Source organism: Lynx canadensis, chromosome A3 (genome assembly GCF_007474595.2).
Source record: "Lynx canadensis isolate LIC74 chromosome A3, mLynCan4.pri.v2, whole genome shotgun sequence".
Classification (NCBI taxonomy): domain Eukaryota; kingdom Metazoa; phylum Chordata; class Mammalia; order Carnivora; family Felidae; genus Lynx; species Lynx canadensis.
In genome coordinates, this window is record NC_044305.1 from 16,551,683 (window position 1) to 16,575,102 (window position 23,420).

The 23,420-nt window shown below is 45.0% G+C and overlaps 2 protein-coding genes and 1 long non-coding RNA gene across 5 annotated transcripts in view; all 3 read right to left on the minus strand.

The window, feature by feature from the left end:
• The window catches only part of L3MBTL1 (L3MBTL histone methyl-lysine binding protein 1), a 33,352-nt gene extending 27,048 nt beyond the window's left edge, over positions 1-6,304 (minus strand). The window contains exons 1-3 of one of the 2 annotated variants that reach the window (XM_030309573.2): positions 6,271-6,304; positions 491-643; positions 112-338 (exon numbers count right to left, since the gene is read on the minus strand). In XM_030309573.2, coding sequence (XP_030165433.1) covers positions 112-338; positions 491-626 — 363 coding nt within the window. In that variant the 5' untranslated portion in view covers positions 627-643; positions 6,271-6,304. Of the gene's footprint in view, positions 1-111; positions 339-490; positions 657-6,270 lie in introns of both variants that reach the window. The other variant, XM_032592566.1, reaches the window with a different exon arrangement.
• A 1,138-nt stretch (positions 6,305-7,442) lies between these two features.
• On the minus strand, positions 7,443-13,584 carry LOC115510085. Its single transcript, XR_003967602.1, has 2 exons — positions 9,355-13,584; positions 7,443-8,352 (listed from the first exon to the last, which is right to left on the minus strand). It is a non-coding gene; the product is annotated as an uncharacterized LOC115510085 (long non-coding RNA).
• A 2,021-nt stretch (positions 13,585-15,605) lies between these two features.
• Positions 15,606-21,700, minus strand: SRSF6 (serine and arginine rich splicing factor 6). 2 transcript variants are annotated; one of them, XR_004343355.1, is made up of 7 exons: positions 21,461-21,700; positions 21,089-21,237; positions 20,071-20,338; positions 19,601-19,725; positions 19,029-19,237; positions 18,678-18,761; positions 15,609-18,581 (listed from the first exon to the last, which is right to left on the minus strand). XR_004343355.1 is itself a non-coding variant. In XM_030309578.2 (6 exons), the coding sequence occupies exons 1-6, from the start codon at positions 21,565-21,567 to the stop codon at positions 18,221-18,223; spliced, it is 1,035 nt and encodes a 344-aa protein (XP_030165438.1). In that variant the 5' UTR covers positions 21,568-21,700; the 3' UTR covers positions 15,606-18,220. The 2 variants fall into 2 exon arrangements, 1 of the variants encoding a protein (XP_030165438.1); XM_030309578.2 differs by lacking the exon at positions 20,071-20,338 and having other exon boundaries at positions 15,606-18,581.
• Between the last annotated feature and the right edge of the window lie 1,720 nt (positions 21,701-23,420).

Genomic DNA, 23,420 nt, shown 5'->3' on the forward strand with positions numbered 1-23,420 from the left:
CTTCATCTAGGCCCCTTCCCCCTCCTTCGCCTCGAGCCCCGCCCGTGGCCCGCTGGCCCCGCCCCTCAGGTGCGGCTCGCCGGGGGCCCGCCAATCCCCACAGACACTGACCCGCAGGCCGCTCCCAGGAGGCGGGGCCGCGGCCTCCGTCCACTCCAGGAGCCGCACTGTGGTGGCGCTGGAGCTGGCCACAGGCCCGGCGCTTAACTGCGGCAGAACGGTGGCCGTGACAGGTACACTGCCCGCCACTCGCTCCGGAGCGCCCACATGGATCGGTTCCCGCGGAAAACAGGACACGTCTAGGGCACTGCTGGGCAGGCCAAGGGTGGCCGAGCTGGCTGTGAACAAATACACGGACTGTCATGACACAGGTAAGCTTGGTGGTCGTGCCCCATGCATGTGTGTGGGCAGGTGAAGGTTTGTCTTTCTCAGGATCCATACCTGCCTAAGCAGGTATGCTCCTTCTCCCCAGACCCCTGGCTTGGCCCACCTGGGATGATGAAGGCAGTAGTGGGCAGGTGAGAGCCAGAACCTGAGCTGTCTCTGGCCACCAGGTGCACGTTGACCTCTCCTGTGGAGGGCCCCTTCAGTGTCCTCAGCATCTCCATTTCGGCATTCCCCTCCATCCTGGTAGGCCTACGAGCTGAAGACAACCCCTAGGGCAATCAGGGCGGGAGGGGGCTTCTTTGAGGAGCAGCTGGTCACCCTCAGGCTGGCAACCTGCAGAGAAAATCCTCAACCCTAGGTAGAGCAGACTGTCTTAGGAGACCAACATAAACTCTGGCTCCTGGCTCCAACCAGGTCACCCAGATGAGGGCTCTGGCCAGGCCCTGCATCTCCCCCAGACTCTGGGAGATGGGCATGTGTGAGGGTGCTCTGTAAACTGTGATGTTCTGGACTGACTCTGGGGAGTAGGTCTTGGGCCAAGGTTCTGTCTGGCCAGCTGTCACGGCGTAGCCCAGGCTAAGTCCAAACTCCCCTCTCTCAACCCTGACCTCCAGCCCCACTAGAATCAATCCCTTCTCCCTCTGGAAATTTAGAGCCCTCAAGTACCAGGTTCTCTCTCACTCACAAGGTCCATTTTCCTGGGAGATAATCTTTCCTGATCACAGTCCTTTATAACACCTGCCCACAATCCTTCAACCCCAAGCACAGAGTGCACACTGTAACATCTGTTGAACAAATGCATGCATGTGAAGAGCACAGAGGTATCTGAGAGCCCAGACAGTGCATGAGTTTGCTATAAATAATGCAAGGACGAAAGAGGCATTTAATACAGAGGTGGTTGAACGGGTAAATATATGGGGAAAAAACACCTAATGACATAACAAATATACTTAATATCTCTCATTTACTTAATTCTTAAACTATCTTGGCCACTGTTAGTGCCTTACCAGCACTGTCCAGTAGAATCTTCTGTGATGATAGAAATATCTTAGGCCTATATTGTCCAACACAGTAGTCGCTAGCCACACGTGGTTACGGAGCACTCGAAATGTGGCTAGTGTGAACAAAGAACTGAATTTTTTTTATCTTCATTTAAATTGGAATAGCCACAGTGACCACAGTTACTGTATTATACAGCAAAACTGTACACATATTATAATTGGCCTGTCGGCACTACCTACAAAACACATCTCAAAGTCTGACAACTTCTCTCCATTTCCTTGCTGCCACACTAGTGCCAACTGCTATCAGCTCTCCTTGGACTTGAGAAACTGCCTCCTAACTCATTTCCCTCCTTCCTTGCCTGCCCCCTATAGTCTATTCCCAGGCAAGAGAAAGCTTTAAAAATGTAAACCGAATCACATTATTTCCCTATCTAAAATTCTTCTATGGCTCTCCACTGCCCTTAGAACAAAATCCAAGTGCTTTATCCTATAGAATCTGACCCCTGTCTTCCCCTATGACCTTATCCTCCATCAATCTTCCCCTGTTCTCCACCCTCAACAAACACTGGTTTCCTTCTGTTGACTAACAAACATTCCCACCACAGAGCCCTTGATCCTTGCTGTTCCCTCTGCTTAGAATGCTCTTCCCCATCCTCTTTGCTTGGCTGCCCCCCTCCCATCCTCCAGGCCTTGGCTCAGTGGCCATCTCCTCAGAAGAGGTCTTTCCTGGCCATTGAATTTAAAGCAGCACACCCCTCACCCATTCCACTACTGCCTATCCCATTACTGTGTTTATTTCCTTCACATCCTTCATTACAATCAATAATGATCTTCATTTACTTATTTGTGTTTGATCAGTCAACCCCACTGAGATAGAAGTTCCATGAAGGCAAAGATTTGTTATCTGTCTTGGCCACTGCTCTATGGCCAGTCCTCAGAATAGTGCCTACACACAGTAGGTGCTAAAAAAATGTGTTGTATTTCAGTAATTTCAACTCGTTAATAAAAAGCTCTGTATATGTAATTGATACTGGGTTGCTTTAAGGTGTTAGCAGTAATTGACAATGGCTTCTGGCATACACGTTAAAGGAAAACATAGCCTAGGCTTAAGACTGACTTCAGACTATGAATCTCAGCTCCACCACTTACACCTGTGCTTCTAAGTAGCTTACCCTCTTTGAGCCTCAGTTTCTTCATGTGTAAAATGTGACAACGGTATATGCCTCAAATGGCTGTGGTGAAGACTAAATGGACAAAATACGTAAAGTCTTGGTAGCAGCAGAGCAGACCTTCGACAAATCCAACTCCACTCCCTTTTAACAGAAATCCCAGGAAGCTTGGTAGCTTGTTGGCAAAATCAGCTTACAGTGCTCACTGTCTCTCTCAGCCTCCCTCCTGCTATTCTTGTGCATTCATTTATTTTCCAGATTTTCTTCCTTAAAATAGAGTCCATCCTCTGTATTATAGAGTATGTAATCAGGTAGGCAAAGGCTAGATACATAACCTGATTAATTCAGGCAACGTTCAAACCAAGGTGTGTCCCGTGTTAAAATTATAAAATAGAACTCCCTGAATTTCAATTCTCCTTATTTTGTTTTGCACAGCTGATGTACCATTTCAAGTGTTTTTCAATAGAGTCAATCTTTTTACTCAAAACCTTGGCAGTCATTAAGAGTCAATGTGGTAGGATGCCTGAGTGGTTCAGTCAGTTGAGCATCAGACTTGGTCATGGTCATGGTCTTGTAGTTCGTGAGTTTGAGCCCCACGTCGGGCTCTGTGCTGACAGCTCAGAGCTTGGAGCCTATTTCAGATTCTGTCTGCCTCTCCTCTGCTCTCACTCTGTCTCTCTCTCTCTCTCTCAAAAATAAACAGAATCAAAAAAAATTAAAAAAAAAAAGAGTCAGTATGGTTACTCCTGGAAGAATTTCATTCTGTTTCCAAACTTATCACATGCTTTAGGTGTATCCAGGAAGGGAGGCTAAGGGGACTGCCCTGCTATTCAGTTTGTTGCCCTCGTTTCAGCAAACACTGGAGGGCCAACTAGGTGTCAGCACCGTTCTGTGCCCTGCGAAGACAGTCTCAAAAAAGAGTGCTCTCATGAAGCATATATTGTAGAAATAAGGGATAGGGTTGGGCTGGAGATACAAATTTGAAAGCCATCATGTATAGCTGGCGTTGAAAACCATAAAGCTGAGTACAAAGAACAAGGTAGGAGCTTTGGAGCTCACCAAGATTTATAGGTTGGGAGGAGGAAGAAGATCTAGTAATAGAGCTTCTCATGAGGTCAGGGGGAATCCAGAAGAGTCTGAGCTTCTGGAGGACACATGAGCAAAGTTTTCAGGAAAGGGGGCCAGATCAAGTCAGGTGAGGGAGTGGACCGTTGGGGCAACAAAGAGTCATTAGAAACCTTGACAACAGCCGCTTCCAAGGAGCTGTGGACATAAAAACCTGGCCGGAGTGGGTTCTAGAGAGAGATCATGGATTAGCTCAATATTTATTGAGCACCTACTATGTGCCAGGCCCTGTTCCAGGCAATGCAGATTTATCAATGAACAAAATAGACAACCCCTGTCACAGAATCCACATTCTAGTGGGGGAAACTAACAGTAAGGATTGATCCTCGTGGGAGAATAGGAGAAAAGGAAGTGGAAACAACGGGACTACCAACTCTCTTAAGGAGGTTGTGATGTGAAGGAGAGCATGGAGTTGGGGGATGGTGTTTGGAGAGTGATGTGGTCTCAAGGAAGGGGTGTGGGGTGTTTGCTGGTTTGTTTTTAAATAGGAGATGTCACAGCATGTTTGTACCTGAGGAAAATGAGCCTATGGAGAGGAAAAAACTGACAGGGCAGGGAAGAAAGACTCAGTCTAGAAGACAAATCCTTGAATATGCAGGAGGAAAGGGGACCCAGTGCATCTGTGATGTGGGGACCCAACACACGGTAGCCTTGGGCTCCTGCCAAGAAGCACCTACTGCTTCTGTGTTCTTCCTCCCCAGCTAGACCATGAGTTCTGAGGCCTGAAACTGCTTTCTCTGTGATTTGAATTCGTTCCTCCTCTGCCGCTGCCACCCCTTGTGCTTGCAGCCCATGTGGCATTTTCATAAACACTGTCCCACCTGGTACACACAATAGCACAACCAGTCTAAAATGGCTCCCGGGCCTGAGCCAGGTGCCAGGAACATCCACTCCCACCCCTAGAGCCTGCTTGCAACTTCAGAACCCCACTTCTGTGTCCTGCGCATATATGGTTCCTTCTGCTTGGTACCTTTCCGTATCCCATAGGTCTGGAAAAATCCTACTCACCCTCCAAGATCCAGCTTGAGTGACACCTCTTCCTTGAAGTGTTACCCAAATCCACCCCAAAACAAAGTTAATCATCTCCTTGACTGTGCTCCATTCCACCACAGTCTAATTATGCATTAACTTGTGGGTCTCTGAGATGGCACAAAGTAGCTGATGTGTAAAAAGCCTGACACAGAGGTTGCACTCAACAGTCACTGAATGAATGAATCAGAGAGCTGGGAGTAAAAAGTGGTCAACATATTAGAAACAATGATATTGAAATACATCAATGGTTTAGCCATTCATTCCTTAGGGGCTAGAATACAATTTCCTCCAGCGTTGCTCAGAGGCTAGGGGAGGAGGGGATAAAGAGGCAGTCAGCTACCCTGAAGGCAGCCCTGGGCAGTCAGCTTCTCTGGGAATTGCCCTCAGCCAGGGGAGTTGCCTCGCCCAAGTGCCCTCTCCTGGAAGCAGCCATCCTGTCAGACTAGTTGATAAAGGGTAGAAGGGCCTTGCCCCTTGTCTCAATTTGGGTTATCTCAGCAGGGCCACGTCCCTTCCAGAGCTATCCCTGGGACAGGTTGAGGCCTCTGCAGAGACTACGTTGGCAGTTCAACTTCTGCCCACCACTTTGCTGTCTTCACTGTCCTACAGGTGATACTCCCAAGGGCACTCCAGTAAGTCTGCGCTCACATCTCCCTCCCAGAGTCTGGTTTCAGGGAACCCGACCTAAAACAGTCATTGGGTCCCTGGGACAGAGCGGTCTCTGGCACATAGCATATGCTCGGTAAACATTTATTGAATGAGTATGTCCCTGTTTATTTTCCCTTCCTATCTGCTAAGGTTCTTCCCACGGCTTGCCCTTCAAGGCTTCGTATACAACAGACGCTCAATAAAGGCCCTGGCTCTAGGTGTTGGGAGTGGGGTTAGCGCTCCAGACATCCCCACACGCCTCAACACACACACACTCAGCCCCAGCGAGATCGGGCGCCACAAACTTGGGGCCTGCCCCCAGCAGCTGCGACCGGGACGCGGGAGGGGCGAAAGCCGGCTCCGGGGTCGGAACCCCCCGCCCGCCCTCGGAGGACTGGTACAGACGGCGGCGGGTGGGGCGGCCACCGACCCGTCGGCCACGCGCAACGGTTACTTTTTAAAACGCCAAAATGGCGGAATTCTTTTTATTCTTTCCCTTTATGGCAAAATAATAATCCCATTTCCCGTTATAAAAATCGGAAACCAACGGTAGGAAGAAGAAAGTTTGCCAGATGACCCATTTCCTAAGAAACCCCAAAGCCCGCCCTCTACACCTTCCGTCGTATTAATGAAAAACTCTTAATTGACTGCATTTCGCTGAAGACGGAGCCGCCGCCTCTCCCACGCGCGGTCGCGGCCCCCAGCCCCGCAGCGGCCGGCCCCAGCCCCGGTAGCGCTCCGCCCGGACCCCTTCCGCCCCGCTCCCCCCGCCCTCGTCCCCAGCCCGCGTCCCCCGCCGGAGGCACTCGCCACGAGCCGCGCGCCCGGACCGCGCGCTGGGCACCTGCGGCAGGGCGGGCGGCACCCCATACCCTGGGCCAAGCCCCCGCCGCGGGGTCCCTTACCTGCGAGGCCCGCCCGTGGCCGCCCGGTGCCGAGCCGCCGTCCGAGCCCCGCGCGGCGCGCGCCTGCGCGCAGAAGGGGCGGGCCCGCCTCCCTGCAGGACGCGGGGCGAGCGCCGAGTGGGAGCAGGGGGCGCGGGCCCGGCCGCGTGGGCCTAGTGGCCTCTCCCCTCGCCTTCTCGGTGGAGATTCATCCTGCCCCCCACCCTCCGTATCTCGGCCAACTGTGTGCAGGGGGCGCGGGACCCGCCGAGCCGGAGAGCGACCCTGCTGGGCCCTAGCGGAGTGGCCAGTGACAAAAGACTGGGTTGCGCTCCCGCACGCGTCCCGGCTAGGGCGCTGCGGTGCCCAACGCCCTCCTACCGCGCCGCCCCACCCCCAGCCTGGAGAAGGGGAGCCAAGGAGCGTCAGACAACGGCCTCACAATGGGTGGAGGGGCGTGCGACCAGAGGAAAAGGCCTAGGGGGGCCTGGGTTCCGATTCTGACCCTGCCTGGCGTAAAGGGCGGCACTGACCAAACCTGCGTTTGGATGACTCTGTTGCCACGGCTGCTAGTGTGACCTGGAGGACATCATTTAATCCTGGCACTAATTTCTCCATTTGTAAAGACTAACCTACTTCATGGCATATAGTTCCTGTTTTGGTGTTACCTTGAGCAAGTCACTGCTTCCCAGTGCTTCAGTTCCCTTGATCTAACTGGAAAGTGGATGTAGTAACATACTGCATGCAGATGAAAACAGGGCAACTCTTGGTCCAGCCTAGAGCTGGGGGCTCCTCTCCCACACCAAAGGATTTAAGCTAATCCCTCATTTTACAGAAAAAGGACACTGCTGTCCATTTGGCCTGCTAAGATCATGACCACAGTCAGACCTCCAGCCTCCTGACTTCGTTCCAATAAGAAAAAGATTCCTAATTAATTGTAGGTAAATTCCCCAAATTGTGATCAGATTTAAACCTGGTTTAAATAAACCAGACTTTATTCTGGTTGCCACGCCAACGCATTACATGTGTTCTTCCTTGCTGCAATGTCAATTTTTAATCACATCTCATATTATTGGGAACAGAACTGCATCAGTTGAGGATGCTGGTTGCCATAACAATGTCTCTTTATACACACCAATACACACACAACCATCCGCTTTTTTTTCTCTCATCTCTACCCAGACTGCTTGTTCTAGATTTTCCAAAAGGTTTATTTTAGGTATTCAGATTACAAGAAAGTGATGGAACTACACAAACACATGGCTTCTCAATTACAAATGCATCTTTCAGACAGTGATTCAGACAGACAAGTGGAATCTGAGGCAGCAGGATGCAGGAACGAACAGGAGTTGCTAAGACATTATTCTGCCCATTACCAGTATTTGGTTGGTCCAGATACTTTTGGTGGTCTTGCTTGCTTGAACACCTTCGGGGATGCAGAGCTCCTCCCAAGTTGATGTGATTTGGGGAAGGTTCTCTCACAGAGCCAGCGTTTGTTGTGCTGCACCAGAATGCCCTCAAAAGCAAGTGAGCTAGTCCAATCTTTCCCTCATGTGACGCCCCCCTTCTATATGTCAATAGCCCCAAGGTCTTCTCCAAGTTAACCTTCCACCCCAGTGGACCCAAATTTGATTGAGATGTTGATAGCAGAAGCACAGAGAAAACTGTTGTGAGCAGCCAACAACTTTCTGTTCCTACAAAATTTAGTTCACTCTTGGTGCAGTCACTGTTTTAGGAAAATCATCAAAACATGCCCTTTATGTAAGTGTGCAAACATCTCTGGTTCTGACAGAAGATTTTACTAACAGGAAGTCCTTTCTAGCATAAACATGCCAAAATCCTAGGTAAAATATTACAAGAAAAAAAGGAAACCAGCAAAAGAGGAAGAAGAGTGAATTCATGGTTGAATTTGCAATAAGGGGAACGAACAGGAGTCAGAAACAAGAGGGAAACAGAGCAATAAGGAAGGGGTGGCCTGGTGTCCTTCTTGTCCTGGAGGCTGTTATTGGATAGACAGGGACCAGCTGCTAAGGACCGGGGTTTCATCACACACTTCATGGCAGGAGATGGGATCTTAAGTCCAGGTGATACCAGGAGCAGGTACTGAAAAACGCATGAAAAGACCACATCCCCAGACAATGTAATTGTGGGCTCCATAGTGGGAAAGGCAGGGGAGACACAAGACACAAGTTTCCAAATATGATTAGCTTCAGGTCCTGCTTCCCCCAGAGCATGGGTTTTTATTACCCAAAACTTCAGACGTTGACAAAGTTTACATTTGGGTTTGGGAACTGAAGCTTCTATTTGTAACTGCTAGTAAAAAACTTGTTTCAGTGAAGCCCAGAGCTTCAGCTATTTCATTTCCTTTACCCTCACTCTGTAAATATCTGAACCTTGTTCTCAACAATTTGTCTTATGATGATCCTGAGGAACCCAACAAAAAAAAAAATCAGCTGACCAAGCCATATTCATTTTCTATCAAGGAACAAACTGGTGGCTTAAAACGACACAAATGATCAAAGCCCAAATTGGGTCTCACTGGGTCTCAAGGGGTTTTATTTCCCAGTACCAAGGATTTTCTCCCCAAGGAATTTACCTTGTCAAGGGGACAAACACCACTTAGGAAAGGTGGACCAAGAACCGAAGTCTATACAAGCCATTATTTTGCTTTACTCTGACTCTATCTGCTCCAGGGCATCTTCTGGTGTCATTTATCAGATACCTCCATTTAGGCTATGACAGAACACCACAGACTATACTAGGTGACTTACAAAAAAAGCTTATTTCTCACAGTTCTGGAGGCTAGAAAATCCAAGATCAAGGCACTGGCAGATTTCATGTCTAGTGAAGGCCTGCTTCCTGGCTTCACCAACAGTCATCTCCCTGCTCTGTCCTCACACGGCAGGAGGGCAAGGGATCTTTTATACGGGTGCTAATTCTAATCATGAGGGCGCCACCTTCATGACCTAATTACCTCCCAGAATCCGTACCTCCAAATGTCATCACATTGGGGATGTTTCTACATGAATTTTGGGGAGATATAAACATTCAGTCCATAGCACGTCATATCCCACAATCAGCTGTTTGGATGAGGTTGGAACTTACCTTCCAATCTCCCTTCTTCCACTCAAGGAACACACATTGGCTTTCTGGTACAAACCAGCTACTTGGACAGTGTTGGCCAGGTATGGGGGTGGCAGAGTAGGTGGGCATCTCCCTTAGAAAAGCTTATCTACTGAGAGGCAAAAATAAAGTTCCTTGGTGTACTTATTAACTCAAGAAACTCTCCCTGGCTTTGGACAGGAAATGAAAAAAGTCAACCTTTCAACTTTGCTTTATTTAGCAACATCATCAAGTTAGTGTAAGGTTTTATACTTTATTGAAATACAAAATATTTGTTATCTGTTGTTAAGAAACATGGCACACACTCCAAATGAGTAAATCTGAAGAGAATTTAACAAAGGGTCTATTTTTAAAGGGATGGGCAGGTTGTTGGAAAATCACAATTGTTAGAGTAAAACCATTGGGGCTAGGAAAGAAAGGGGAGACTGTGGTTACCAGGACTCGGAACAAGAGGGCCATATGTAGCACACTATGCCCTTCAGATGAAGACCACCACCAGCCTGAACCTTACAGAGAGGAGGCTGTGGAAATAGGTGTTTCTATCTCAATCTTTTCGCTCTCCTTTCCTACTGCTTTTCCCTAATGGCTGAACCTAATCAGAAATCAGAGGGCAAAAGAGTATGTGGACGGAGCCAATAGAGATTAACTTCCTGGGGCTCAGAACAGAGAATGGAGGCGTGGTGGTGTGGGAGGGCCAAATGGAAAGTGTCTATTTGTTTAGGCAAAATGAAATTACTAACCCCCTAAGTTTTTCTTCTTCGTACACAGGTTGGTGGATTTAGGCTGGGCAGTCTCAAGCTGTAGGCTTGAGGCTAACAGGCACCTTCCCTTACCCCCGACACCTGTCTCATATCCTACGACCAGCAGGCTGACAGAGGAATATTATTCTCATAGTGATGGTAGAGATGCAAAAGACCAAGTCCATTTGTGTAAGCATTTAAGCCTTTAGTCATGTTGTATGTTTCCTGTAGCTACAGTAACTAATTACCATAAATTTGGTGACTTATTAAAACAAAAATCTATTACCTTGCAGTTGTGGAGCTCTGAAGTCCAAAATGGGTTTCATTAGTCCAAATGGATTGAGGGGATGTTTAGCCTGGAGAGGACCTTCACAAGGTTAAGCTGTGGGCAGGGCTGTGCTCCCTCCAGAGGCTTTAGAGAACTGTTTTCTTGTCTTGAGGTTCCTTCTGTTTTCAAAGCCACAGCGTAGCATCTTCTGGTGTCTGATTTTGCTTGTTTTCGCATCAGCTTTTTCTGGTCCTTTTACCTTCCAGCCTATTGTGATTACACTGAGCCCGCTTGGATAATCCAGGATAAGCTTCCCATTTCCAGACCTTAATTTAGTCACACCTACAAAGTTCCTTGTACCACGTTAGGTAACATATTCACAAGTTACAGGGTTAGAAGACAGGCATCTTTGGGGAAGGGGAGGGCAGTATCTAGTCTACTAAACATGTCATGCCTACCAAAATTCCACTGGTCAAAATCAAAGGACAGGAGGTACTCTGCTCATTAAGGGAGGATGGGGATATATGTGTGTGTGTATATATATATTATTATACATATTATATATGTATTATATACACACACACACACACATATATACACACTCACACACACCTATAAAAGAATCTGGCAAGGCCTTTAAGAAGTATTTACTGAATGTGAGTTTAGACTATTATGACTCAGGTATCATACTGATCATCTTACTATAATCACAGCCACAGCTATCCAGGCTTGAGTTCCTGCTGGGTCCGCAAGGGAATGTCATCTATAGCAAAGGTGGATACAAGCTGTAATTTAAGATCTTATTTGTGCATCCCAATTATAATGCTGCTGTGTATGCTACAATCACACTGAAATTTAGGCTCTGAATTTCCTTCTCCCTCTACTCCTATCACCCAGAACAAGAGGACACATTATTTACTTTAAACCCTTCTCTGAAGGTGAAGAGATTCTGCAGGAATACTAAAGTTTCCTCACTCCTTTGCCAGAACTGGCCCAGAATTCAGCTGAACATCTATTAAGGCAGGGAGTCCACATACTACTTGCTTTGCTCTGAGGAGGTTAAAGCAAACCTTGAGTGCTGTTGCTACTAGTGGGCCCCATTCTCTAAGGATACTGACAAACCAAATTCAAAACTGATGAACTGAAAAGGGCTGAGTGGATGTTTAGCCTGCAGAAGACCTTCCCAAGAGCAGACAGTACTATGATCTGTGGGGCCTGAGAAAGATCCAACTAGTAGCAATGAACACCCAAAAGTCCAGACTATACTCACAAAATACCATTTCCAAATAAAGATAACCAGAGCTCACTGGAGAAATGGCTGCCTCCAGATCTGAGATTAGAGAGAGGAGCCTGGAAATCTCACCATATTAGAAAGAAAAGAAACTGATAAAGATTATTAGGGTTGCTTCAAATGAACTCATGAGGCAACCTGAGTTGACTTTCATGAACCAAAGACAGAACAAGGCAACATCAATAAGGAGAACTCCAATGGATTTAAAAAAAAAAAAAAAAAAAAAAAAGGTGTGTAAAATCACGGTTTGTGGGTTTAATAATAGATTCAGGAAAAGATCATCAATGGCTGCCAATGACAAAAAGATACCCAAGTAGTTTTGGGAAGGAAAACAAAACAGAATCTGATAAAACCTCTAAAATAATGGGTCTCAAGTTTGAATAAGCACCAGAATCACTTGGAAGGCTTATTGTAACACCTATGGCTGGACTCCACTTAGTTTCTGATTCTAGGGTGGGGCTTGAGAAACTCTGTTTTTAACAAATTCCCATATGATGCTGATGTTACTGGGCCAGGCACACTTTGAGAACCATCGTATTGTTCTTAGATCTAGTCTAGAACATGCTAAATATCATTAGCATGCAATCAGCAAAATCAAGACTGAAAAACTACTCAATAGTGGCCTTCAAAAAATATACTGCAAGGGACAAGAGAACAAAGAGATTTAGGTCTTTTAGTCGTATATAGTGAACGGTCTTCAGCTGGAGTATCTAGGATTTCCTTCAAAATTATCTGGACAGGAAATGGACAGACATACATTGTTAAAGCTGAATTAAGTATTCAGGAGTTGGTTCACCATACTATTCTCTAAAGCACTATTCTCTGGTGCTTGCAAGCTCATAAAATCAAAGTAACAGCAATATATTTAAATAGTATACTCAAGGCTGTTCATGAATAGCTAAAAAGGAGCAGTGGTCACTTAATCAGATACTTGGGCACCATAATCAGCAACTGTGCTTTGCCTACCTTTTCCTCAACTGGCTAGGAAAGAAAGTATTAGAGTTTGACTACAGAGTATTTTAGTCCATGGAGTGACTGTGCCAATGCTTTGATAACAGCATTTACCCCCACAACAATACTAGAGGGCATGGTTTTACACAAGAGAACATGGCTTATTTTCTATGGAATCTATTAATCTCTCCTCTATTTAAAGTAGCCTCCTGCTCCCTTTTTGGCCCTGGGCTAGGAGAACCACACTCCAGCTTTCAGTGGTAATGGTGTACTCTCTGATGCTATCCAAGCTCTCCCTTCAGCAGCTCTTAAACTTGAATATTAGCTCCTTCTCTTCCTAAAAACAAAAACCCCTTTTCTTAACTTTATTTATAAGACAGTCTATTCACAGGAAGTACTGCCTTACAGGTTATTATAAGATGACTGGACATGATGAGCTGAAGATAATCTCATTCTTGTGATATTCCTGCTAAAAATGTAATGAGGAGACAGCAGACAAACCCAAATTGAGGGCAATTCTACAAATAACTGTCCTCTACTTTTCAAAAATGACAAGGCCAAGAAAAAGGCTGAGGACGTGGTCCAGATTAAAGGAGACCGAAAAGCCATGACAACAAAACGTGGCAAATGATCCTGAACCAATAGAAAAAAAAGACAAAGAATTATTAGTGGTCAACTGAGACAGATCTATGGAGCATGGATTAGACAACAGTACTTTATTGATGTTATTTTTGGTAGGCACTGTAGTTTAACAGAGAATGTCCCATTCCTAGGAATTAGTTTTTAAGGAAAAAACAGCAAGATGTCTCTAATTTATTTTCATATGATTCAGGAAAAAAATTTTTGTAAATGAAACAAAGTATAATTAGTGATGGGAAAAGGGTATACAGTTTTTTGTACAAGATTTTTCTGTTTATCAAAATTATTACTTAAAAAGTCTATTCATTCTCTACTCTCTGAGCCTTCCTTTTTTTTTTTTTTTTTTTTAATTTTTTTTCCAACGTTTATTTATTTTTGGGACAGAGACAGAGCATGAACGGGGGAGGGGCAGAGAGAGAGGGAGACACAGAATCGGAAACAGGCTCCAGGCTCTGAGCCATCATCAGCCCAGAGCCCGACGCGGGGCTCGAACTCCCGGACCGCGAGATCGTGACCTGGCTGAAGTCAGACGCTTAACCGACTGCGCCACTCAGGCGCCCCATCTGAGCCTTCCTTAATCTGAGTGCTTTTCACTAGGAGGAATTATCTGACATTGTTTTTTTTGTTTTTCTTTAACGCTTTAGGGCTGTTAGGAACTGAACCAGGATTTAAAGCCTGGCTCTGCTAATAAATCTTCATGCTAATTCCATGATTTCCTCAGAAATGATATTGAAAATGGGTATAAACGAGTGTAAACAGTAAATAAAAACTTAATTACTAAGTTTCCTAGTGCTTAAGCTGTAATACTCAGTACCACCTGCTTTTGCAAAATTCCAATGAGCTCTGATGAGACTACCCCGGGAAATACCAGTTCTTTTAGATTTACATCTCCAGAAGGATACACAAGAAACTAGTGTTCCTGGCTTCTTCCATGGGGTCAAAGGTGAAATTTGCCACGTTAACCTTTTTAGATCTCTCAATTTTTGACTCCTTTCTATTCAAGTATTATAAAAGGTTAATCACTTAAGTACTATACTGAGTGCCCATCTGTAGGGTTGCTGTAACCTAGCCAAGCAAATCTAAACAAGCTATTGAGGACCTAGATCAATTACACAATTGCCATTAACTCATCCTTTTGGCAAATGGAAACCTGGTGTTAAACATACATAGATCCATCTTATTCAAGATGTGATCATTGCCTCAAAAAGTTCAAAATTTAATGTGTAAATTGGTAATTAGTAGGTACCAAACCATGTAAAAAAAAACTTTATCGTTTGATATTGAACATTAAAAATAGTATTTTTCATTCCTGCTACACAAGCCAAGGGATTAAATAGAACAATGAGGATACTGAACAAGTATGCTTACTATATATCCACTCAGGAGTATACTAGTCAGCCATTTAAAATAGCAGATCTTAGTAAAAGCAAACTGCAGAACACCACTCATGGTAAGAACTAACAGCTTATTGGGAAGAATAGGTTTTATGATCAAATAATTCTGGGCAGTGACAGATACTGTTAACGGCAGCTACCTTAGCCAGTGAGCTCTAAAGGAAAGATACCTTATATTCCCAAGTATATATTAATTTTGCAATTAAAATTAAGTCAAAACTTAAGAACAAAACATCCAACAGCCATAGGACTGAAATTGGATAAAGTCAGAAAACTGCCTTCTGAAAACAAGGTAAATAATAAAAATGTGAGGTTTCCTAAATGTAAACTGCCGAAGTTTAGAGTGCTCCAAGTCTAAATTAAGGAAATTAGCTTAAGGACTTTGGAAAAGGTGATTAAAGCTTCCTGGTTTACCTGAAAAATACGTCACAGAAAATGCTCAAACCACTATTAAGGTAACAGGTAAATTTTATGTGAAAACAAAGCAAGACAATACAAAAAAGTTTCATATGGTTAATCCTTCACAACAGCAGATAGTACTTATTATGGCTATTACATGTCATATGACAACATGTTCCTGATATTAACCTCTATTTTTAAAAAAAGATTTTAAGTAATCTCTACACCCAACATGGGGCTCAAGCCATAAACCCCAAGGTCAAGAGTCTATGCTCCACTGATGGGGCCAGCCAGGTTTCCTGATCATCATCTTTAATCTCCACAACTCATGGCTTGTCCTTGCCAATTTCATGGATGACATTAAAGCACAACGACTTGCCCAAGATAAACCATCCACTATGTCGATCCTAAAACAGGTCTCTGAGGAACTGAAAAGCCCTTTTCCTCATACTCAAGTCAGGAATGGCTTGCCAACTGGCAACTCTAGTTGAAAAAACCATTTACCAAATATTTGGTACTAAGCGGGAATACACAATAAATCCAAAACCAGCAACCCTCAGTAAGCATTTTATTGAGGAGATAAAGCATAAAGTAGGTTAACAAAGTGGGGAAAAGAAGATACCAAGATGAAAGGTAGTAACAACACAGGACTGGAACGTAAATCACAGGACCTGGTAGGACTCAAATTGGCCTTAAAGGCACTATGGCGTGTCAGTCAACACTATCAGGTAAAAAGAAAGGGGAATCGAGATGTTGCTCATTTCTATTTTTGCGCTCAGTTTAATACTCTATCTAGCCAAGGATTTACACATGGCATGTTGCAGACTCTCAGATTCTACTGATAAGTTAGCAAGGAACTAATAAACATTTCAGCAGTCAACTCTGTTCTCAAGTGGGCCAGTGTTATAGTGGTTTAGGTATATCCAATGACATTGAGGTCCACAGGGATAGAATAGGACTAGATTCTCAATAAGTTGGTCTTTGCTATTACCAGGAAACTTTTATGGGCGTAGGCACTTACCCATATAATTACCCACTTTGGGGGAAAGCAAGCTAACAACGTAGGTAAACCTGCCCATTACCATGTGAGGTTAGACTAACACAAGAAAGCCCAGTTGAAAGATGTTTTACACTTTTACAAAGTCAAATTTCACACTGCAATATTCCCCCCTCCTTCCTTTTTAAAAGGCTGTGGTTTTAAAAGCTTTTGTTCTTTCCCTGAAAACGAGAAAACTTTGGTCAAAGCCAATTCTTAAACCAACTTGTTCTTTAACCAAATTTTGAAAGGCAGCTGGAGATGTGCCTCTTCGTGAATTGTAACTTCTGTTCTTTCAAGTAGGAAAATAACTACAATCACAGACACTAGTGTCTTCTTTCAAATTCTGAAGTTTATACTGGGAAAAAACCCATTTCTTGTGAATATCTAAACTTTAAAACAGTATGAGAGTAAAGAAAAGAAAATAAGGTCATGGAAGAAGCATCAGCCTTTTGGGGCACTATTTTCCTAAGAGTAGGCTCTAAAATTTTCTAACAGGAAGCTCAGAAATTTCTGAATAACAAATCTTTCTATGCACTAGCAAGTACTCCTCCCAGCTACTCTGGGATTTTGACACCTAAATCTTTGACTCAATTTTCTCAAGCAGCCTCATCTCAGGTATGCCTTCTGGATTATTGGAACCTACAAACCAACTCTAGATTATCATGCTTTCTAGTCACATCTGTGGCATGATGAGCACTATGCCACTATGCCCCACTATAGTACAATCCAGTCCTTGACACCTTATGCAGTGACAGTTCCTAGAAGATAATAAAGCGGAGTCAAACAATCTGTATCTTGGTTTCAAACCAAGATTAACGAGTGCTTTTAAATGGAATTAAAGTATCTGAACATAAAAATAGAGGGTAATTCATTTCTCAAATTGCAACTTCAACTAATTAGGTTTATAGATGCATGGACCCATTGGTTATCCAGTTAACTCCTACAAATTTGCAGTATAATTTGGCTTCCACAGCATATATTAAAGTACAGAAAATTTAGAGGTTACCCATGTAAATTCTTTTCAAGCCCACCATATGCTGTAAAGTTACAAGGATGATCTAATCAATTATCACATAACCCCATCAACCATTAACGACTGATGGCTGGGTGGAATTTCACTCTAATCAGCAACCAATTTTACCAAGCAACCTGTTAAGTGCCTGTTAAATATAATAATCTTCCAGCTGAAAATGCAGTATTTGCTTTTCTACTTTGAACAAGAATATGCTAAATTTCCAATCAAAGAAAGGCTACTTCCATTTTCATACAACAAACACTAAAGACCATGGAACCATATTCTAACAAAACACTAATTACACTGACCATTTCTCCATAAAGTGGGATTACCAGGCTAAACGGGTTCTCAAGTATTAAGAACTACTTCTTCAAGAGTTCAATTAAAGTTGAAAAGTTTTCATCATTTAAAATCCACTAACTTAGGCAAAATCGTATAATAGACGGACCACGAAATACCTTTTAAACTCAAAGGGGCAGATAGGACTTTGGCAAATTTGATTAACAGCACAAAATGTTATCCAAATCCAATAATTTATTGCTGGTCTGAGGCTTGCCTTCTTTTACACTTTGAATTTACATCGTTTCCACAAAGAGATTACCAATATTTAAAGGAATTTAATAGTGACCTATTCAGTAAGGCAATTATCTTGGTAGCAAATTTTTATTGAAATCTTACATAACTCAAGCTTATAAAAAGCCAACATAATTGAAAATTGGGTTCTCCCTCTAAAGCCTTAGGTATTCAAAGCTTGAAACGGTTAATTTAAAAGTAAGCAAACAAAACAACAAAACCCCTGCAGCAGATCCTGCTGAAATACTTAAAAAAAATCTAAATGAGCTTAATCTTTACAAAAGTTATTTTAGCTCAAAAGCTATAAAATCAAAGTTATCTTAATTCTACAAAGAAGGGAGAGGATCTTTGACTTCATGCCACCATTTCTTTAGAACCTCATCTTTTTCATCAAATTTGGCCACAAATCAAATTTCTGTGTGCCCCTGTTTTCAGGAGATTCCTCTTGCAAAGAGGCCAAGTACAAACATGGAAGAGTAACTGCTTAAGCAAGTAGGAAAGTGTTCCATAATAGTGTGCAAAGAATGTAGAGTTCTAAGTTAATCTCTGGAACTCGATCTGGACCGTGACCTCGACTTTGAACGAGATCTAGAACGGGATCTTGAAGCTCTTTTTGGTGGAGGGGACACAGAACGTGCCTTTGAGGGTGGAGCAGGTAGGGGTGAATTTGAACGAGACTGGCTCCTTGATCTAGATTTTGACTTTATATCACCTTTTCCATTTTCTTTGGGGGAACGAGATCGAGAACGAGACCTGCTTCGAGATTTCTCATACTCCTTAGATCTGCTTCGAGAGCGTGAACGGGAGCCCCGATCAGACTTGGGCTTAGATTTGCTTTTTGATCTGGATTTCCTGCCTTTTGATCGAGAACGTGATCGACCTTTGCTCCGAGACCTGGATCTGGACAAGAAGAGCCAGATTTTTTTCTCAATACCTTGCCAGAACATACAAATAGAGTAACATTCAGAAAAAAAGATCTAACAGCTCATTATTTACCTGGAGCGACTTTTTGAGATACTTCGAGATCTACTGCGGCTGCTCCTGCGACTCCTACTTCGTGACCTTCTTCTAGACCGTGACCTAAACAAAAGATGCAATAAAAAACATTAATCTCATATCTCAACACAAACTTTTGTGTCATTTACAAAAAACAGTAAACAAAATATAATTTCTTACCATAAATTAAGTCCACCTTAAAACATTGAAAAGAACCTCAATGATGCACAACACAAAAGAGACTACATACTGAATTTCAACTAAGCATCAATTGAAATACTGCTGCTTGAATTTTTCTTTGCTCTTAGCAAACATGGTTTCTTCTCCTTTCCCTGTATTTCAACAAATTACCTTGATCTGCTTCCAGAGTAAGACCGCCTGTGGCTCGTTCGTGGTTTATCCTCAATGAGCCTGATATTTCTGCCATTTATTTCTGTACCATCCAGTTTATCCAAAGCACGCTTCATGTCAGAGTAGGAACGAAACTCAATCACGCCTTCATTTGTGCGTTCTTTGTGAGCATCCGCATAGGTTACTTCACCTGCTTGTCTCATGAAATCCTAAAGAAGCAACAAGATTAAACTCAGAAATGTAATGAAAAAAATCTACGTACTGTACTGGATTCTCAGAAACTTAAGAAAAAAGTAAAGCAAAAGACTACCTTTTAAACATTAGCCATATCGTTTTTTTTTTTTTTTAATTTATTTTGAAAGAGAGCACACACACGGGTAGGTGGAGCAGCAGAGAGAGAGCGAGAGAGGATCCCAAGCAGGCGCCGAGCTATCAGCGCAGAGCCCGGATGTGGGGCTCAAACCCACCCAACTGTGAGATCATGACCTGAGCTGAAATCAAGAGTCAGATGTTTAACTGAGCCACCCAGGTGCCCCAGCCGTATCATTTTTATCTCAAATTATAGCACATACCTTTAAATCTTGCCAACTGCAACGACTAGAAAGATTTTCTACAATAAGCCTGAATTCTGTACGAACAGGTGGTCCATATTTGTCTCTGCCAGAGGTTCTCCGACTGCTGTATCCACCTCCACCACCTTTATCACATGAAGAGAATAATTAGATGCTTTGTAATGACAGGGATGCATGTTTTTTGAAAGTTAGTACAAACATATCAACTTTTATTTACTGGAGTAGGACTTTGCTATTATACTGCTAAACCTTCGATACAGTTGTGATTTGCCATAAATTAAATTAAGGGCAAGTCAAATAGACTAAATCCAACTAAACTTCTCCTACAATCTGTTAGAGAGTGACTGCTCCTTTATTCAATTTACCTCGCTAAGTTTTATTTTACAGAACATTGTAAAATATAAAACTTAACTGATTACATGCATTTCTACATTTTACAAAAATGTTTACTAGTTACACTAAGTACTTACATCACAGTGTGAGGTTTTTGGTGGTGGTTTGGCCACAAAACACGCAAGGTAACAGTCACCTAGTTCAGATTAACCAGTTTTGTCTAACCCTTGGAATCCTCACCATCACCCTGCGTCTAATGGCAAAAGGCTGCTGTCGTCATGGCTTCCGGTAAGGTCAGCCAAAGGGTCATAGGGCAAGGGTCACACAATGTATGGAAAAGCCAAGGCCAATCAGGAAAGGCAGTCATCTTAGCCTCAGTGGACACAGCCTCAGCCCCATTGGTCACTTTCAAATTGAAACATCAAGGACTTGTTAAAAAGTTTGAATTCAACATGCAACAATTTCAACATCAAACATTTAACATAACCAAACCCCTCCCACCTCCTCCCAGTAACATGCCCCAAATAATTCAAATGCAGCATAAAGCTTATTTAAATCTGTGTGGTACTATACCACATTAGTTAAAAATAGTATTTTCTTTGGCCCCCGCCAATTTTAATAACTCTAAGACCTAAACTTAAAACTCCTCCCCTTACCCCGTCCCCACCCCACCCCACCTCCACCCCAGCCTGCCCTCAAACTTCTACTCTAAAACATTCACATTTCTAGCTAAAGCACTGTCAGGTAAGCAAGGGGATACAACAAATACTGCCATCCCTCACTTCCTCCGTGGGCAGAGCCCACGACAGTGCTGACAGGGGCCCAAGCCACCCCCCGCCCCCAACTAAAAAAAAAAAAAAAAAAAAAAAAAAAAGAAAAAAAAACAACAAAAAAACCCCACAACAACAAAATTAAATATATAAGCCCCAAAACAGCCCAACCCTGGCTAGGCAAAACCCACAACCCAATCCCCGCGCTCCGGCGTCCCGTAGCTGTCCCGGGCAGGCGTGAAGGCAGCGGCGCCCGGGGACACTGGAGCCAGTGGACCCCTGCCACCGCGCCTGCCCGGGCTGGGAGGCCCCACCCCGCCCACCCTAAGCCTGCGCCCGCCCCCCAGGATCCCAAGGACGCGGAGCGCGCGGGGGTGGGACTCACTGCGGCTTCCGTAGCTGTAGCCGTCGCGATCGCGGCGCGGGCCCCGGGCGTGCTCCACGATCACGCGCTCGCCGCAGAGCTCTTTGCCGTTCAGTTCGTAAACGGCGTCGTCGGCGTCGCGGGAGTCCTCGAACTCCACGAAGCCGTACCTGGGGGCGGTGCGAGAGCCGGGAACCGGCAGGCGACGTTAGGCCGGGGGCGCGCACGCCCGCGCGCCCACCCTCCGCGCGCGCTCCCGCGACCCCGCGCCGCCGCCATTTTGGAGGCCCTGCCACGCGGCGCTGCGGCCTGGGCCATCTTCTGTCCAGCGGACCCCGCCGCCGCCAGACCCAGGACACTGCGGACGGACGCGGGCTCCCAGGCCGGACTCACCCATTTTTGAGGTCTATTTCGAGGAGACGGCCATAGCCGCTAAAAAAGCGCTGGATGTCCTTTTCCCGGACGTTGTAGCTAAGGCGTCCTATGTAGACGCGCGGCATGTCTGTGGCGGGCGAGGGGCCCGAAGGCTGGCGTCGAACGGCTGACCGCAAAGCAGGAGCCGCGGTGCGGGTGCGGGGACGGCGAGAGCCCGAACACGCGCCTCACACCGCAGCGGCGGCCGAGTCCAGCCACACAATGGTGCGCGCGCGCCAGAGCTGCACTATAAGGGAGGGCGAGCTGGGGGCGGGGCCAGCGCGTGGCGTCAGCGCGCAGCACGTACCCTCCCGCTCTGGAGCCCAGGGCTCGGGGGTGACTTGCAGGTCCACTTCCGCGAGGTTTTGGGGAAGTGCAGTTCTGCTCGCTTACACAATTTTCCCCACCCATTATTGTAAACGTAGTTTCCCGTCGTCGAGCCACAGACTTGTCTTCAAATTTGTACTTTTTAAAAAACCTCCTTGGTGTGATCTCTCCGGGACAGGAGCTTGGGAGGCAGTCCCGGAGGACTCCCGGTTTTCATTGGTTCCTGATGTTGTCGTTAATAGGACTCTGTGGTCTCTGATTGGCTCCTTAAAGCGAGGCTGCAAATTTCCTCCACTGATCGGCTCACGCTCCGCTCGGCGGGCAACGCGCGCTCCGACCCATGATTATCCCGTTTCACCTAATCCGAGGTTTACCCTCCGGAGTAGTGGTGACCCGCACGGTTTCGCGTTACGAGCATACAGCCTTGCTGGCCTCTATCCCTGGTGGTCTCACAGCTATCATCAGCCTTGACCGCCTCGCTGCCCGTCCCCCTCCATGGGTCTTTTCTTGAAACACTGGCAAGTCACCTGTAGATTGCTGTGTACGTGGTAATTCCACTCTCGCTGTGGGTGCTCCCAAAGGGAGTACGACCGAGGTCTCTGGCCCAAGAAAGTTAATCAAGACCTGGCAGCCCTCCTACACAGGTGCTCTCTTTTTCTCCTCCTCATGGAGAGTCCCGTGAACCAACAGGTTGGAAGCCCCCGTGTATTCGATAGAAATACACATTTTTTTTTTTAGTGTTTCATTGGACATGCCTTTTAAAGCTGGAGAACTACATGAAAACCCCGAAGGAGTAAGTTTAAGTGGAGAGCAGAAAGCCCTAGTGTACTCTGAAATTTGACTACAGGAAAGGAGACTGGGAACGAGGGAGTAGAGAGGTGGGGAAAGACGGGATAGCACGGTGTTACAGAAGCCAAGAGAAGAAACAGTATCGGTGAGATAACACTGGCTGTTCAGGCATTTCCGAATATTCCATTTCTTTTTGAGCGGTTCAACCTTGATATTCTTTAGCTGGTTGAGAGAGGGCGATTTGGCCTTCCAGGGAACTTTTAGCAAAGTCTAGAAGCAAACCGATTATCACGACAGGGGGAGAAGTGTTAATGCTGGCATCTAGCGGTAAAGGCTAGATAGTGCTTAAAAGTTAAATACAACACAAGAATATAGATCTATAAAAATTCGTGGGATATAGTAATTAGGGAAAAGAAAATTCAACAGTGCGACATTTTTTCACTCATCAAATTGTCACTATTTTAAAAAATGTTAAAATTCATTATGGGAAGAGGTGCATCAGGAAATGGCGCTGATACAGTGTCGGTTGGACTGAACATTCTATTTGGGAAGGTAATGGGGTAGTACTTACTAAAAGATGAATATAGGCAATGGGGTGTCACCTTCTGTCTTTGCAGTTAATGTGCCCAAAGAGAAAGATGCAGCTAACATCATCCTTTGCTTCCTCTAACCTCTCCCCAAAGGCCAATGGCTACTTTTGTTTGTTTTCTTGTTTGTTTGGGTTTTTGTTTAAGTTATCTCTGTGTCCTATGTGCAGCTGGAACTCACTACTCCCAGATCAAGAGTCACACGCTCCATGGACTGAGCCAGCCAGGCGCCCCCC